General features: G+C 42.7%; 1 protein-coding gene across 1 annotated transcript in view; it reads left to right on the plus strand.

Moving 5' to 3' along the window:
• KCNK1 (potassium two pore domain channel subfamily K member 1) overlaps positions 1-13,442 on the plus strand; it is a 51,711-nt gene extending 38,269 nt beyond the window's left edge. The window contains exons 2-3 of the mRNA XM_060089960.1: positions 8,234-8,629; positions 13,183-13,442. Coding sequence (XP_059945943.1) covers positions 8,234-8,629; positions 13,183-13,442 — 656 coding nt within the window. The remainder of the gene's footprint in view (positions 1-8,233; positions 8,630-13,182) is intronic.
• The last annotated feature ends 3,219 nt before the right edge of the window (positions 13,443-16,661 follow it).

Below are 16,661 nucleotides of genomic sequence, written 5' to 3' on the forward strand. Positions count from 1 at the left end.
GGGACTTGGCATGCTTATCTCAAAGAGCTGATGTGAAGATTAAAGGAGATGACGCTTATAAAGCAAATGCCTGGGTCATAACATACCAAATGCTTTACATTCATTTTCTCTTTGGAACACTCTTCCCAGGTCTGCAGAGGACACCAGAGTTAACAAGGAACAAATATGAGGATTTTTTTTTTTGGCCATACCACACGGCACGTGGGATCTTAGTTCCCCGACCAGGGGTGGAACGCACGTACCCTGCATTGGAGGTGCGGAGTCTTAACCACTGGACCGCCAGGGAGGTCCCGAGGATATTTTAAAGGTTCTAGGAATTTGAAGTATCATGAAGTGTCATTGTAATTATGTATTGACCTTATTCCCTGACTTTTTCTAAATGCTCGCAAGCTCATCTCCCCATTCCTGTATCCACTACGCTGGATTCTTCCTGCTTTGGTTGCTAAATAAGCTCAGGCTTGGCACTGCTTCTGGGCCAGCCCGATGGGCGTGCCTCACTAGAGGTAGGCTCTGGTTTTGCTCTCCTTCTGTAGGACATGTCTCTTTATTGTGATGCTCTGGAATCTTGAGGCCTTGTTGATCCTGCAGGAACTGCCCCTCCCAGGCTTAGCCAATCCCTAGATGGTAAAGGGCCCACCTGTGAGTGCGCTTTTCCTATCCAAACCAGCCAGTCCAGAGCCCTCACCCCAGCACCTCCTTTATCGGGCTGTCTCTCCGAGATACTCTCCCGCCGCCCACGTACCAGGGGACTACCCCAGGGCCGGGTACCAGACAACTAGGGCCAGCCCCTGCATGCCAGAGTCCTCTGAAATTACTCCAACTAGCCAGCCCTAAGCCTGTTTACCCTGCCTTGTCTGTTCCCTTCTGGGGTACCACAATACATGGGGCTGCGTGGAATCCTGGGAAAGCTATACTGAAAACCGGAACTAATCTGGTGATGATCTCATATTAGCTATTGGGTCACGTGCTACCCTCTGGCGCCTCTGGTAACCTAACAAGGGGATTAAGTGACAGTGGTCAGTAGGTGGCCACTTGAGCAAGCTGGTGCTGGGGAAGAGATTATGAGCTTCCCTGCGCCACCAGGGAAGCTCCCTGTTAGCATCTTGACTGAGTAAGGCTCAAGCCGAGCACCAGGTGGAGCAGAAGCTGGACTATTAGCCAGGTACCCCCCAGGTCAGAGGGAATGGCGGAGAGGAGGAGGAACAGTTTGCAAAAGTTTCCGCAACTTTTATTTACGCCTCTGATAATTTCGATTTTATGAAGCAGGGCTTCATAAGGTGATCTTGGCTTGTGAGGATATGGAGAGGCTGGTGGGAGAAGACATTATAGGGATACATGTCTTAAAAATAGATTGAGGGGCTTCCCTGGTGGCGCAGTGGTTGAGAGTCCGCCTGCCGATGCAGGGGACGCGGGTTCGTGCCCCGGTCCAGGAAGATCCCACATGCCGCGGAGCCTCTGGGCCCATGAGCCATGGCCGCTGAGCCTGCGCATCCGGAGCCTGTGCTCCGCAACGGGAGAGGCCACGACAGTGAGAGGCCTGCGTACCGCAAAAAAAGAAAAAAAAATAGATTGAAGAAGGTCTAAAAATATGAAAAAGGAAAAAGGGAAAGATCACTGTAATTTGAACTCTAAAGCTAAAAAAGATCATTCAAGAGATTAAAAAATTAAAATAAACAGTGCGAGGGAAAAGAAAACATACAGAAATGAAACAGTTGGGATCACTTAGCACTAGATAGTTCATATGACTAGTGTAAGGGGTAAGATGAATACACACATTTTTATTTTTTATTTATTTTTAAATTTTATTGGAGTCTAGTTGATTTACAATGTTGTGTTAGTTTCAGGTGTACAACAAAAGTGATTCATTTATACATATACATATATTCATTCTTTTTCAAGTTCTTTTCTCACGTGGGTTATCAGAATATTGAGTAGAGTTCCCTGTGCTATATAGTAAGTAGGTCCTTGTTGATTATCTGTCTTATATACAGTAGTGTATGTATGTTAATCCTAAGCTCCTGATTTATTCCTTCCCCCCCACGTTTCCTCTTTGGTAACCATAAGTTTGTTTTCGATATCTGTAAATAAGTTCATTTCTGTTTTGTAAATAAGTTTATTTGTAAGCACATGGTTTTAGAGTGACAGGAAATGAACCCTGAAAGTTGTTAATGCTTAGAAAAGAAAGCATTCATAATGGGAATCCCAAAGTTGGCCAGATTGCTCGCTGAAAAATTTAAATTAGAAAATTAAATATTTTTGATTGGATAATTTAGAACAAACGATCAATAAGCAGGTAGCAAACAGTGAAAAACTACATGTTGAAGCAGAATCATCAGAAAGAAAACAATAGCAGAACAGCCATACATGCGGTATACTATTTATGATAGAAACAAACTAAAACTATGTTTTTCTGGAAATCTATGTATATGGAGTTAAATGTTTTGAAAAATTTCAGGAACTATTGGCTACAGACTCATAACAGTCACCTCTGGAGACCTGGAGTTGAAGAGGAGGTGGGTGGTCAAGGAGACTTGGGCTTCATCAGTATTCTGTGAAGTTTTCAAATGAAAATGTACTTTCAATACTGAGGAGTGGATCATTTTTTTACAACATACAATTTTGATTGAAACTTTCAGCTGATATTTATGTTAGCCTCTTTGGAATATAACTCATCCTCTGGGCCACAGGGCATCCTATTTCACTTGACTGGTGCCTCTGCAGTTGTGTATTTATTTGTAGGCAAGGATTCCAGATGGAGTTATCAACATTTAAGTTTAACAATTAAAGCAGGAATATAGGAATTTTATTGGACCTTATTCTATGGTTATATCACTGATATTACTTATGGCCACAGAAACTCTACTTTCCAAGGTCACCACTCATTTGTTAGGATTTCATGTTTTCTTGATGTAACATAAAGACTCTCCTCTAACCTCTTTTTCATTGATGACCACTTACCATAGTGGTTCATCCACGTGGCTTCTAAGCTGGAATTCAGGAATCTGGAGCTCACATGGCTGTGCCCACATTCACTGGCCCTTGATGGATTAGGTGCTGACCTGCCTCCTGATCCTGTAAGGTCACCTCAGGCTCTTCGCTCCTGAGCCATCTCTGTGTGAGAGCCACACAGTCCTTTGTCCGTCCCTTTCTGTCCCCTCCTTCCAGAGTTTCATTATCTCACGTTCAGGTCCACGGAGCCACTGGAAAAAACACGATTGCTTTTCTCTGAGTGACGGCCACCACCATCACCTCGTCCCCATGAGCTCCTGAGACATAACGTTAGGACCTGAGTTGACTTTCGAGGCATCATTGGCTTTTGCATCACACAACACAGCGGGGTGGCACAGTGGAAAGATTGTGGGATCTATTTATTTGTATGACTTTGAGCCAGTTGTCTGCACTCTCGGAAACTCAGTCTTCTCATTTGTAAAGTGGAAATAATAACTTTAGGATTTGAATCTTATTATGGAGATTCTCAATTCTACACACACACACATACACACACACACACGTGCGTGCACACACACACATGGCAGGCAGCAGTGGGAGCTCTTTTGAGCTCACCTACCTCCTTTCCAGGACCTCAGACTCATGCATGCATGGAAGGTGCCCCTTGCCTAAGCTATCATTTCTAATTGTTCTTTCATGTGGTGCCATTTTTGGTGGAAAGTCCCATTGCAAAAGTGCTGGGTGTTCCCATCTATGACATTCAAGCCATTTGCTAGGATTCGCTAGTTTTTAACTACAGTGTGTTAATGCAGTCTGTCTCTTAGAGATGATCATTCTAAGGTAAAGAACCAGAGCAGCGTCCCAACCAGGAATTCCACTGCCTCTCTCTCTTTGGATGTGAAGCCATCGTGATTGAGTAGAAGCAGCCAAAGTGTTTAGAAAAGGATTGAATGAATGGGACAGCAGAAGCGATGCTGAAAAAAGCACTTGCACCTCCCAAGACGTCTTACCTCTGTTACCTCTTACCATCTGGGCCTCCTTCATCACATGTGTTGAGTGTAGCCCACTTTCAACCTTTGCCACTGTTTGTACTGGGTCTGCTTTAGACCTCCCTTGAGTCTTCTCTCCCTGGTAAACACAATTCCTTTTATAAGCAAAGTAACACAAGTTGTATGTTCCCTGTTGTGTAGGTGGCCTCGGTGGGAGGGTTGAACAGAGTTTATGCATATGCGGGTCTTTGAAAAGGATTGCTGTAAAACAGGAATTTTGAAGACCTGTTGTATGCAGGGTATCTAGAAATTAACCACTTATGGAAACTGTGGAACAAAAACGAATTTCAAGTGAAAGATAAGATTGAAGTGGCAGGACAAGTCAGCTTGACCTGAATGAAGCCTCTTCATTGCCGTACAGTGAGTTTCTAGCCCTCCTGAATTTGAAGTCACAGCCCCGCTGTTACTTGCCTCCGTGGATTGGCCAGCACTTTTCGGGGAACAGGGAGAGATTCACAGTGGAGGAGGACGTGATCTCCCGCTCAGGGGGCTCACAATCTAGTGGGAAAGAGACACGAAGAAGCTGAAGTCCAGGATTGCAAATTCTGTTTTACGGAAGAGGAAGCGTTGGCGACCTATTTCAGACTTTCTCCTGGGGTTGATTTCCGAGCTGGAGATTCTTCTTGTGTAACTTTTTTTTTTAGCATGTGTCAATCAAACTTAATGGAAAATGCATACATTGTACCATGTTATATTAAATAATATGAATAAATGAGAGTTTTGTTTTTTTTGGTTTTTTTGGCTGTGCCGAATGTCTTGTGGGACTTTAGTTCCCCAACCAGGGATTGAACCCGGACCCTCAGCAGTGAGAGCTCAGACTGCTAACCACTGGACTACCAGGGAATTCCCAAGAGTATTTTTTTATATGGGCAGGGTCACCACAAGAGGTAGTGGTGAGTGGCACTTCTCTCCAAAGCATCAGGTACATGTGAAGAAATCGCACGTTTTTGACTTGCTGTAATGGACGGAATAGGAGCCCACAGAGGTTCTCTTGGATCTCATTCAGGAGGATGTAAATACAAGAAAAACTAGAAGGCCCGTGTCCAGCATGGCGTGGCTCCAGATTGGATGTTAGCTAGCCTCGTGTCAGGGCTGTTTAGTTAGAGTGACAGATTGGGAAGCCAGATTTCTTGGGAGACTGTCATCGGTGTGACGCGCCCCCTACGCCCTCACCCGCGTGATACATATCCTCCTACCTGCCCTACAGGTGCAGAGTCAGAACAGAAAACCCAGCAATCGTGGGATAAGAGGCTACGCTATAAGAACATTTGTACATCCTAGTTTTGTCTCTGGATCCTAAGTTTTTGTTTTTGATTTTTAAATATATATATATTATATTATATTATATTATTTATATTTATTTATGGCTACGTTGGGTCTTTGTTGCTGTGTGCGGGCTTTCTCTAGTTGCGGCAAGCAGGAGCTACTCTGTTGCAGTGCGAGGGCTTCTCATTGCGGTGGCTTCTCTTGTTGCGGAGCATGGGCTCTAGGCGCCTGGGCTCAGTAGTGTGGCTCGCGGGCTCAGTAGTTGTGGCACATGGGCTTCAGTAGTTGTGGCATGCTGGCTCAGTAATTGTGGATCACGGGCTCTAGAGCGCAGGCTCAGTAGTTGTGGCTCCTGGGCTCTGTTGCTCCACGGCATGTGGGATCTTCCTGGACCAGGAATTGAACCCGTGTCCCCTGCATTGGCAGGCGGATTCTTAACCACTGCGCCACCAGGGACGTCCTTGGATCCTAAGTTTTTGAAGTTCGTTTTTCCAGTAGACTTTGCCATGCTCAATCTTTTGGGCCCCAAAATTATATGCATAGCCTTCGAAAAATTTAAGGAACACCAAATAAGTAAGGTATTAACACTTTGCTAAATCCTTCCTAGTTTGTAAAGGATTTTAATGTGGTTCTGAGATAAAAATATGAGCTTTGCTTTGCGATTTATCTGGGGAGTCAGTTGACTGAACTTGAGTGAATTATTCGCTGCTTCATTATAATTCACTAGGACTGAAGGTTTCTGTCTGGTGCATTGAACTGTCTATTGCAAAAGAATTGCTGTGTATTCAGTAAAGCACTGAAAGTGTAGAGACTGCAGGTGAGATATAAATTTTACACTGTACTTTCCACTAACAAAAATTATTTATGCAAACGTCAGAAGGAGAAACTGGCTTTCAAGAGGCATCTACACTTTAGTGATTTTTAATCTCTTAGTGGGAACACATTACCTACCAAAAAAAAAAGCATTACTGCAGACAGCCATCCTAGAGTCTTGTAATGATTATCTCTATGGCTTGGAGATAACATTTTAGTAAATGGAAGTTTAGTTAAGATTCTAATAAAGAGAGCTATTATCATTGGAGAGTAAAAACTATAGCCTAAAGTATTTTAAAACTAGAAATTAATTTTTTTTCTACTAGTACTGAAATCGTGTAGTTTATTGGAACAGATGCTACAGAAGAGGTGGGCTATGTGAAATAGGTGTGTTACACTTTTAGTGAAGATAATTCATAGCAGTGCTACCAAACAGTAATAAAATCATGGCTTCAAGACTTTTACGTAGTCTAACAAATTCAGCTAATCTTATGTTTTCTCTACACAATTCCTGCCAAAGTCAATCCATCCCTTACAGTCTCTGCTTGATCCCCTGTTGTCTCCTGATACTTTTGGTCAGAGGCTCATTACCAAATTTGTGAATCACTTTCCAGTTGGCTTTGTTGTGTTAAATAAGATTCCATTATCAGATTCTGTTTCCAGATCTCAGACCATTAAAATATCCTTACTCCTTAATGCCTGGCATGGCTCTGTTTGGCCCCTGTCTTCTGTGATACCGGCTGCTTTACTCATAAAGTCTGATTCCTCTGTAATGTGTTTTTCCTCAAAAGCGGGGCGTTCACATTTCTGCTGCTTCCTTTTTTTGCATGAACAGAATTCTGCAAGCTTTCTCCATCCTTCATGTTACCCTCTGGAAACCCTAACTGACTCATCTCCCTCTTTAACCATGCCCGGAATCAGCTGAAGCATTCCAGGAGCAGCTAGGTGTGCGAGGACCAGATGGATTCAGGACCTGATGCTCAGAACAGGGGTTCTCAATCCTTCTGAGTGTCTGAGCTCTGGCATCTCTTTACAGAAAATGCACAGGTGTGGAGATATGTTCAAGTGGATACAGTTTCAGTAGATTGCTGGGACTCCCTATTTGTTCATAACCTTCTGGGATTAACCACCTTGGCTGTCGTGCTGAGGCCAGGCCCAGGAGTAACCGGGGCAGCTTCTTGGTGGCCACATAGACCTGGCCCCCCCCGCCACCGGAAATTGGTATAAAGCAGAGAATCAGGAGATCTGAAGCTGAAGGTTTTTCAGAGTTATTTCTAAGCAGGATATATTTTAGAAATCAGATTTTGAAGCCACTTTTCAATAATAACCCCATGAGTGAGGGGTTTTTTTCAGAAGCTGATTTCACCCAAAAAAATGCATTTAGTTGGCTTTTTCCTGGACAGACTTGTTCAGACATGTGCATCCTTTCAGGATGAAGGGCTGGTAAGATTTTTTTTTTTTTTTTTTTTTTCGGTACGCGGGCCTCTCACTGCTGTGGCCTCTCCCGTTGTGGAGCACAGGCTCCGGACACTCAGGCTCAGCGGCCATGGCTTACGGGCCCAGCCGCTCCGCGGCATGTGGGATCCTCCCGGACCGGGGCATGAACCCGTGTCCCCTGCATCGGCAGGTGGACTCTCAACCACTGCGCCACCAGGGAAGCCCTCTTCCTCTTTTTTGATGTCTGTATCCTGAGTCTTCCCCCATCTTCCCACTGTTCCATCATCTGCCTGGTTCTAGTGTTTTGGAGCAAGTCTGTACTGGCTTTGGATCCTAATGAGGCTCCTGAGGAGGGTTGGGGGGAGCGGAGTGGGGAGGGGTACACCCTCCTGGCAGAGAGGCATCCTATCATGCATTTTCCCTGATGGCCTAAGACGATGAGGTGTTAGCTCCCTCGCACACAGAGCTTCTATTTCAGCCTAACAATGACCTCAAAACCAGGCTTGGATGCGTCGGGAAGAGCTGGGTAGATTTGATCCAGAGTGATGGACTTCCCAAGTGTATGGCACCCACTGTTGAATCTTACTGCAGTAACAGGATAGAGCCTTTGAAGCCCCAACGTAAATTTCGTCTGGCTCATCTCCTGGGTGGGAGGGAAGGAGGGCTGGACGGCAGGCGTGTGTTATTTATAAGGTGTTTTCCACCTCTTCCCCTTTCAGGTTATGGCCATACTGTGCCCCTGTCCGACGGGGGCAAGGCCTTCTGCATCATCTACTCGGTCATCGGCATCCCTTTCACCCTCCTGTTCCTGACGGCGGTGGTCCAGCGTGTCACCATCCATGTCACCCGCAGGCCAGTCCTCTACTTCCACGTCCGCTGGGGCTTCTCCAAGCAGGCGGTGGCCATTGTCCATGCTGTCCTTCTCGGTGTGATCACTGTTTCCTGCTTCTTCTTCATCCCGGCAGCGGTGTTCTCCCTCCTAGAGGATGACTGGAACTTCCTGGAATCCTTTTACTTTTGCTTCATTTCCCTGAGCACCATTGGCCTCGGGGATTATGTTCCCGGAGAGGGCTATAATCAAAAATTCAGGGAGCTCTACAAGATTGGGATCACGTGTGAGTATTGGGGTTCATGGACTCTGCCCCCGCCGGGGCTCTGTTGGCAGTTCCAAGCTCCACCTCACCCACTCGTGGAGGGCCACTCATCAGAGCCCTGACTGCTTTCCATGGATAAGTTTTCCATTTTGCCACCTTCCCATAACTTTCATTTCATCATGATTCCTCTCAAAATGCTTTAAGCAAAAATCTTATCACTGAGAGTTATTTTTTCCCAGGCACCTTAAAAGTACCCATCAATTTCTTACTAGTAGTGTAATAGACACTATAAATGACAGCATAAGAATGCACCACACAGAATAACTTGATAATCAACTTTTGATTTTAAAAAAATTGCTCTACTTTATTAACTATTATAAGCTCAAGAAAACCAGGACTAAGATGTAGCCTGTTAACAATCCATCATGTTCTTTCATTTACCAGGAAAATCATAAACCAGTTGCTTATCTCATTTGTCCATCTGGTTCTTTTTTGAAGAAGTTAGAATACGTTTGCCACTTTCAGAATTTTATATGTGGAAAATAGGCATAAAATTCAGATGGTCAGTGACTTATAACTTAAACAATATTTTAAAAATTCAATATACTGTCATGGAAAACTTAGAAATCCGTTGGCAAGAAACTATATATTTTTGTGTGTCTGTTTCCTGTCTTTTCACAATGTGTAGAATTACATCATACTGTATGTAAAGTTTTCTTTTGGTTTTGAATTTAATTGAACTTAATTTTTTTATCCAGCAGGTTCTTATTGGTTCTCTATTTTTTTTTTTTTTTTTTTTTTTTTTTTTGCGGTACGCGGGCCTCTCACTGTTGTGGCCTCTCACTGTTGTGGCCTCTGCCGTTGCAGAGCACAGGCTCCGGACACGCAGGCTCAGCGGCCATGGCCCATGGGCCCAGCCGCTCCACGGCACGTGGGATCCTCCTGGACCGGGGCACGAACCCATGTCCCCTGCATCGGCAGGCAGACTCCCAACCGCTGCGCCACCAGGGAAGCCCCTGGTTCTCTATTTTATACCTATCAGTCTATATATGTCAATCCCAGTCTCCCAGTTCATCCCACCACCACCATCCCCTGTATGTATAGTTTTCATTTCTGCCTTCTCAGGAATTTTTCAAGACTCAGCTCATGCCATGTCTTCTAGGAAATCACAGTACATACTCAGGCAGCCGGATGTTCTGGCCTGGCCCTATCCTGTAGTCTTAACATGACAAAATGCTTAGTTGAACTGTATGTATTTTAGCTTTTCTACGAAACCATGCTCACTCAGGACAAAGGCTTCACTAATAAACACCCAGTGCTTTCAACAGTGCCTGGCTACCATACAAGTTCCATAAATATTTACCAAGTGGTTACAGGGGTGATTGCACATTTCCTCTAGTTACCATATTTATCTTTAATATCCACATAATATTTTATCGGGTGCCTATACCATCATCTAGTCCTGCTTCGATCAAATATTTATTTATTTGTTTATTTATTTATTTTAAAATAAATTTATTCATATTTGGCTGCATTGGGTCTTCGTTGCTGCGCGTGGGCTTTCTCTAGTTGCGGTGAGCGGGGGCTACTCTTCGTTGCAGTGCATGGGCTTCTCATTGCGGTGGCTTCTCTTGTTGCGGAGCACGGGCTCTAGGCGCACAGGCTTCAGTAGTTGTGGCTTGCGGGCTCTAGAGCTCAGGCTCAGTAGTTGTGGTGCACTGGCTTAGTTGCTCTGCAGCATGTGGGATCTTCCTGGGCCTGGGCTCGAACCCCTGTCCCTTGCATTGGCAGGCAGATTCTTAACCACTGTGCCACCAGGGAAGCCCTCCATCAAATATTTAGATTGCTTCCAGTTGGGGGGCATTATAAATAATACTGCAGTAAATACTCTTATATGTTTACATGCTTTTCTACTTTGTTATCTTTCCAGGAAGTGGGCTGGCTGACCCAAAGTGAACATGCCCTTTGGTGACTCATAGATCATGTTGACCCAAATGGCCTTATGAGTTTACAGTATCACCAGAATTACCTAATGCAAGACTTTCTTGTCTTGCATTAGGGTAAAATGTTTACCTCCTTATCTGAATTTAATTTTTTCTTGACTTAAGATATGTTGAATTTGTTTCTGTAATTAATTATGGTGGCTAGCTCTACTTTTCTCTTGTGCTAATTGTTTGCTCATAAATTTTGCCCAACAGTTTAATTTCCTCAATTTTTCATGTAGTACTAAATCCTTACAGAATGTTTTAAGGCTTGTTTCCATGTGAATTGTAGTTTTTTTAGGCACTCTGAATAGTGCATGTGCTAGGTGGAGCAAATGAACGTTCCAAAGGTATATTAGTTTGTGGATAGGCTGAAGTCCCACAGCTTTTGTCTGAAACATCATGGCTATTTTTGTCAGCACTCAAGAGTTTGACTACATAATGGATAAAGGAAAAGGAGGAAATTTGCCATTAGTCTACTAACAATGTCATTGCTATTTCTAAAATATGCTATCTTATTACCAAAACCTAATAACCAAATTCTAAAGATACTAGAAACTGTCATTTTGCATTCTTGACATAATCAGTCTCCTGTTCCTATTATGCCACCGATTCTGGCTTCCCTGGTTCATTTATTTTCTGAAAATATTCCTCAAATGTTTTACCATTTTGGGTCATGAAACTGGGATTTTTGTTATTCTTTGAGTTTTCATTTTCATGTTTTTGTTCCTTTCCCTGATTAAAAAAATTTTTTTCTGAAAACTGATTTTAAATGCCTTGGAATTGACTTAAAATTACCGTTTTCCTATCACGGATTCCAAGGAATAGCACTTTACCTGAAGCAACAGGTTATCTTTCACTTTGGAGTAAGAAACTGATAGAGTTATTTGATGAATGGTCTGTGTGCCCCAGAAATGACTGGTCACATAATGGAAAGCTTAGTTTGCTAGCGGGGCTCCGGTGAAAGTGTAAATAACCACACCCAAAGACCTTGTAAATATCCGCATCCATTCCTTTTTTTAAAAAAAATATTTATTTATTTATTTGGTTACACTGGGTCTTTGTTGCAGCAGGCGGGCTCCTTAATTGTGGCATGCGAACTCTTGGTTGCGGCATGTGGGATTTAGTTCCCTCACCAGGGACTGAACCCGGGCCCCCTGCATCGGGAGTGCGGAGTTTTTTTAACCACAGCACCACCAGGGAAGTCCCTCCACGTCCATTCTTAAGGGAATTTTCATCTAGCTTAAACTGTAATTTCTACTGCTAAAAGCATTGAGTGCTGAAAAGGGTGGCAAGCTTTGTTCCAAGCACTGCTGATACATCAGAAACTCTTCCGAAATGTCACTGGCTTTTTGAGAAGCACTGATTATACAGTGGAGGGGAGGTTGCCCTTGGGTGAGTACAGTGTGTTATCTCTCTTTAACAATGCCTCATCAGCCCCAGCTTCTTTTTTTCCCAAAATCACACCATGTGATTCTGAATCATCCAGGTTTGTAGAAGGTTAAGTCATTCTTTTTTTTTTAACTTATTTTATTGAAGTATAGTTGATTTACAATGTTGTGTTAATTTCTGCTGTATAGCAAAGTGAGTCAGCTATACAGATATACATTCTTTTTCATATTCTTTTCCATTATGGTTTAACACAGGATGTTGAATATAGTTCCCTGTGCTGTACAGTAGGACCTTGTTGTTTATCCATCTTACATATAATAGTTTGCATCTGCTAACCCCAAACTCCCAATCCATCCCTCCCCCTTGACAACCAGAAGTCTTTCCTCTGTGTCTGAGTCTGTCTCTGCTTCATAGGTAAGTTTATTGGTGTCATATTTTAGATTCCATATATAAGTGACATCATATGGTATTTGTCTTTCTCTTTCTGACTTACTTCACTTAGTTTGATAATCTCTGGGTCTATCCTTGTCGCTGCAAATGGCATTATTTCATTCTTTTTTATAGCTGAGTAATATTCCATTGTATATATGTACCACATCTTTATCCATTCACCTGTCGATGGACACTTAGGTTACTTCCATGTCTTGGCTGTTGTAAATAGTTCTGCTATAAACATTGGGGTGCATGTATCTTTTCAAATTAGAGTTTTCTCTGGATATATGCCCAGGAGTGGGATTGCAGGATCGTATGGTAGCTCTATTTTTAGTTTTCTGAGGAACCTCCATACTGTTTTCCACAGTGGCTGTACCAATCTACATTCCCACCAACAGTATAAGAGGGTACCTTTTCTCCACACCCTCTACAGCATTTGTTATCTGTAGATTTTTTTAATCATGGCCATCTGACTGGTGTGAGGTGATACCCCATTGTAGCATTGACTTGCATTTCTCTAATAATTAGCAATATTGAGCATCTTTTCATGTGCCTGTTGGCCATCTGTATACCTTCTCTGGAGAAACGTCTATTTAGGTCTAGGAGGTTACGTCATTCTCCATTTTTCTCTGGGTCGTCCCTCTTTGAGCCATGGAATTCAAAACATCCCTAGAAATTGTAGAAGTGGCAGTGGATTTATTCATCAGCAGATAGGTTGCGTCTTGCGTGACTTGATCGCACTGAGACGCTGTCATTTCTCTCACACAGGTTACCTGCTTCTTGGTCTTATTGCCATGTTGGTGGTTCTAGAAACCTTCTGTGAGCTCCATGAGCTGAAGAAGTTCAGAAAAATGTTCTACGTGAAGAAAGACAAGGAAGAGGATCAAGTGCACATCATAGAGCACGACCAGATGTCCTTCTCCTCCATCACGGACCAAGCAGCCAGCGTGAAGGAGGACCAGAAACAGAATGAGCCTTTTGTGCCCCCCCAGTCACCGGCCTTTGCCGACGGGGCCGCGAACCAGTAGGCTTAGGGCTTTGCCGTGCTGTCCCAGAGTGCAGGCTCAGGGCAGTGGGCAGAGGCTTCACTTTGTTCATTTTGATGAGTATGTAAAAGCCAAGGTGACATTTTAACAAATATCTACTGTCTGCAACATTTTTTGTATAATGGAGCCAAGGAAGCTTTTCCTCTGGAGGACTGTCTTAAATCCGAGAAAATGGGGTCTGTACCCGTCATTCATATGTGACAAAATTATCTCGACTTTACTAATAGGTGAACAACACTTGAGGCAGGGTGTCTCTGTGAAGAGAAGCAGATTTTATACTTTTCATTGGGGACTTTGGGATTTGCATTTAAATCATTTAGCTGATGGTTAAATGGCAACATTTATATTTAAAAGCAAAAAAGAAAAGCATAGAGATGTGTTTTACAAATAAGTTTATGTGTACTGGTTTGCATGTGCCCATCTAAAATCATTATTTTTGTAGACTCTAAGTTAAACCTACTATTTATAATGACTAGATAACCATTAACTGTGTACATATAAAGTATAAATATGTTTATATCCTGTACATACGGTTTAGGTCACCAGATCCCAGCACACTTCTTAACCCAAGACTGTAGAGATTTTCCCTTTTGATTTCTCTTTATACTGAAGAATCAGAAGTTGCTGCAATAAAATAAGGGGAATAACACACTTATGAGTGAATGACTTTAGTATTCTGCTACAATAAACGTTTCTACCCTCTTGCAGTACAGTAGTATGGTCTCAGATGTCTAAAATGTTTGTAAGCATTTCTCTGGAGGTGAACAAGTAATAATATGATTTTGTAAAGAAAGAAAAAAAGAAGAAAAAGTTAAGATATTTTGTTTTGAAAGTGCATTATGATTTGCTATCACCTAGTATACTAAAGCACAGAACCGGAACACAGACACTCCAAATGAACAGATTCTGTCAAATTAGTCCGAGAGTTTTTTTAATTTATAAGTTGAATAAATAAAAATGTTAGTTGGTTGCAGTTGTATGCTTTAATATATTAAGAAAAGTTTTCCTCCACGTAGATAATAGGTATGCACTCCTTTGTAGAAACCATAAAGGCAACATTTAAATGCTGTACACAGGACGCTATTAGGAATTTTAGAAGAGAACGTAATACTTCACTTGCAAAGCTTTTGTGAATCTGCAGAGAACACCCTTAACTAAATGCTAAACCTTAATACCCTTCACATTGTTTTTGTTCTTTTTAATATGAAGGATGAGTTTCAAAAATTAGAGCAGGTTTTGCCTCCCTGTCAAATGAAATGTAAGGGAGAGTGTCTTCTCCAGACTTTCTTTTTGTCACTGGCCAAGGGACAGATGCTGCCCTGGAGTCCTGAGGAATGGGGAGCTGTGTCAGCCAGAGAACAGAGGCAGGGTCCCCTGGGGGCGGGATGAGGAAGTGAGAGGCTGGGCAGCACGGCCGGGCCAGAACTGTCATTGGAACCCTCTAGTTGGAGGTGAGCAAGTGTGAAGTTGAAGGTCAAAGTGAACACTAAAGAAGAGGATTCTGGGTGGGGGGGGAGGAAGAAGAGGATTTGGAGTGTGAGCAGAGTATAAACTGAAGGATGGAAGTCCTGGGCAGGAGTCTTCTAGGCTGAGCTCTTAAGAATCCCACAGGACGCCCTCAGGGTAGAGAATCAGCAGAAATCATTGTCCTTCATTGTGTGTGAATTTAAAGTCAGGCGTGTCCAGTAGGTATGTTGATTTTGGAGCAGCAGATATACTCAACGAACGGTAGCTCAGAGTAAGAATTAGCCTCCCCCAAATCAGAGGGACTACAGACCAAGGCATTGGAGCCGTCTCCCAAAGAATCTTAAAAAGAAACCCATGGGACAGATAAAGTTTGGCCCAAATAACTCCATTTATGAGTGGCTTCAGGAAAAAATGTTTAGGAATGTCTGGAAAAGAGTCAGTCATGCTCATACTTCCTACAGACCAGCCTTAACGTGCCTTTTAGGAAACGAATAAGGAGATATTTACAAATGTTGAGATGTCACAGTAACTGAAATGGTCAACGCAAAACGTTTTTAACCCTTTAAAATTATCAGTAGCACACTGGCTTCTTAATAAAAGCAGCTAATATTTGCTCCAGAAAAGAGTTCATTTTAAATTGACACAAGCATGCCTTGGAGGGCGATCATGGGATTATCTGTCTCTTATTCAGAATTCAGTGAGCAGAATTTCCCAATTGCGTGGCATCGTGCATCCATTTGGTGATTTGTTGGTAAATCTTCCATGCTGAGGAGAGCTGTGATGAATCCTGATATCCTCAATTCAGGAAGGCAGTCAGTCCTTTTGGGATGTAGTTTCAGAAATGCGTACATGGTCAAACAGATCCTGGGCAAAATTAGAAATAACCCTTCCTTAGAAAGCTGAAGTTGAAATAATACAGTATTTACCATTTACTTTATTCAACTGTGTCCAGTAAGATTTCAGATCTGTGTCTTTAATACATTTAAAGTTTTCCATGTAGTGATGTATTATTTTCCAAGAGTTTTACTTTATGAAAATTTGGTACATCCAAGCTTTCTGTATGAGGCAAAACATGAGATTGTTTGCTGAAGACAATATTCCAAACATCTCACTTATCTAATATGTGCTGTCAGGCAACCTCAGCTTTCTAAAATGCAATAATGAACCCAGAAGTAAATAAAAATGATCTTAAGTATTTTTCCCAGCCTGGCAGTCAAGTACATTTAATGAATAAGCCCCCTCTTGGCCTCCCTCAGAGCTTATACTTACTTTGCACACAGGTCTCAAAAAATTACTGCTCTGATTTCCCAACCCACAGAAAATAAACGAGCGTGCTGCTTCCCAATAGTTCCTAGACTTTCCATGTTATAATTTTTGGTGGCAGAGTACAAAAAAAAAATTGTCTCAAGACGCAAGTTGGAAATAATGACCATGTAATTGCTTGGGCAGCTTTAAATTAGCAGTTTCTCTGTTCCTGTAAAAGCATCCACGGTGCCTGCACCATCCCCTTGGCCTCCTGTGCTCCGCATCGGGGAAGAAGAGTTTACTTCCTGACCCCTCTAGTGTACTTAGGAGGAAAATTGTCAGATGCTCCAGGAACGCAACAACTGTTATTCACAGCAAGTTGTATCCATTCTAAGCCAAATGGTAGGGCATGCTCAGGTTTATATGATTGTAAAAGTATAAATATTTGTGGCAAAAATGGACTTTCCACATGGATAAAAATTTGCTTGG

Source organism: Mesoplodon densirostris, chromosome 1 (assembly GCF_025265405.1).
Source record: "Mesoplodon densirostris isolate mMesDen1 chromosome 1, mMesDen1 primary haplotype, whole genome shotgun sequence".
Lineage (NCBI taxonomy): Eukaryota > Metazoa > Chordata > Mammalia > Artiodactyla > Ziphiidae > Mesoplodon > Mesoplodon densirostris.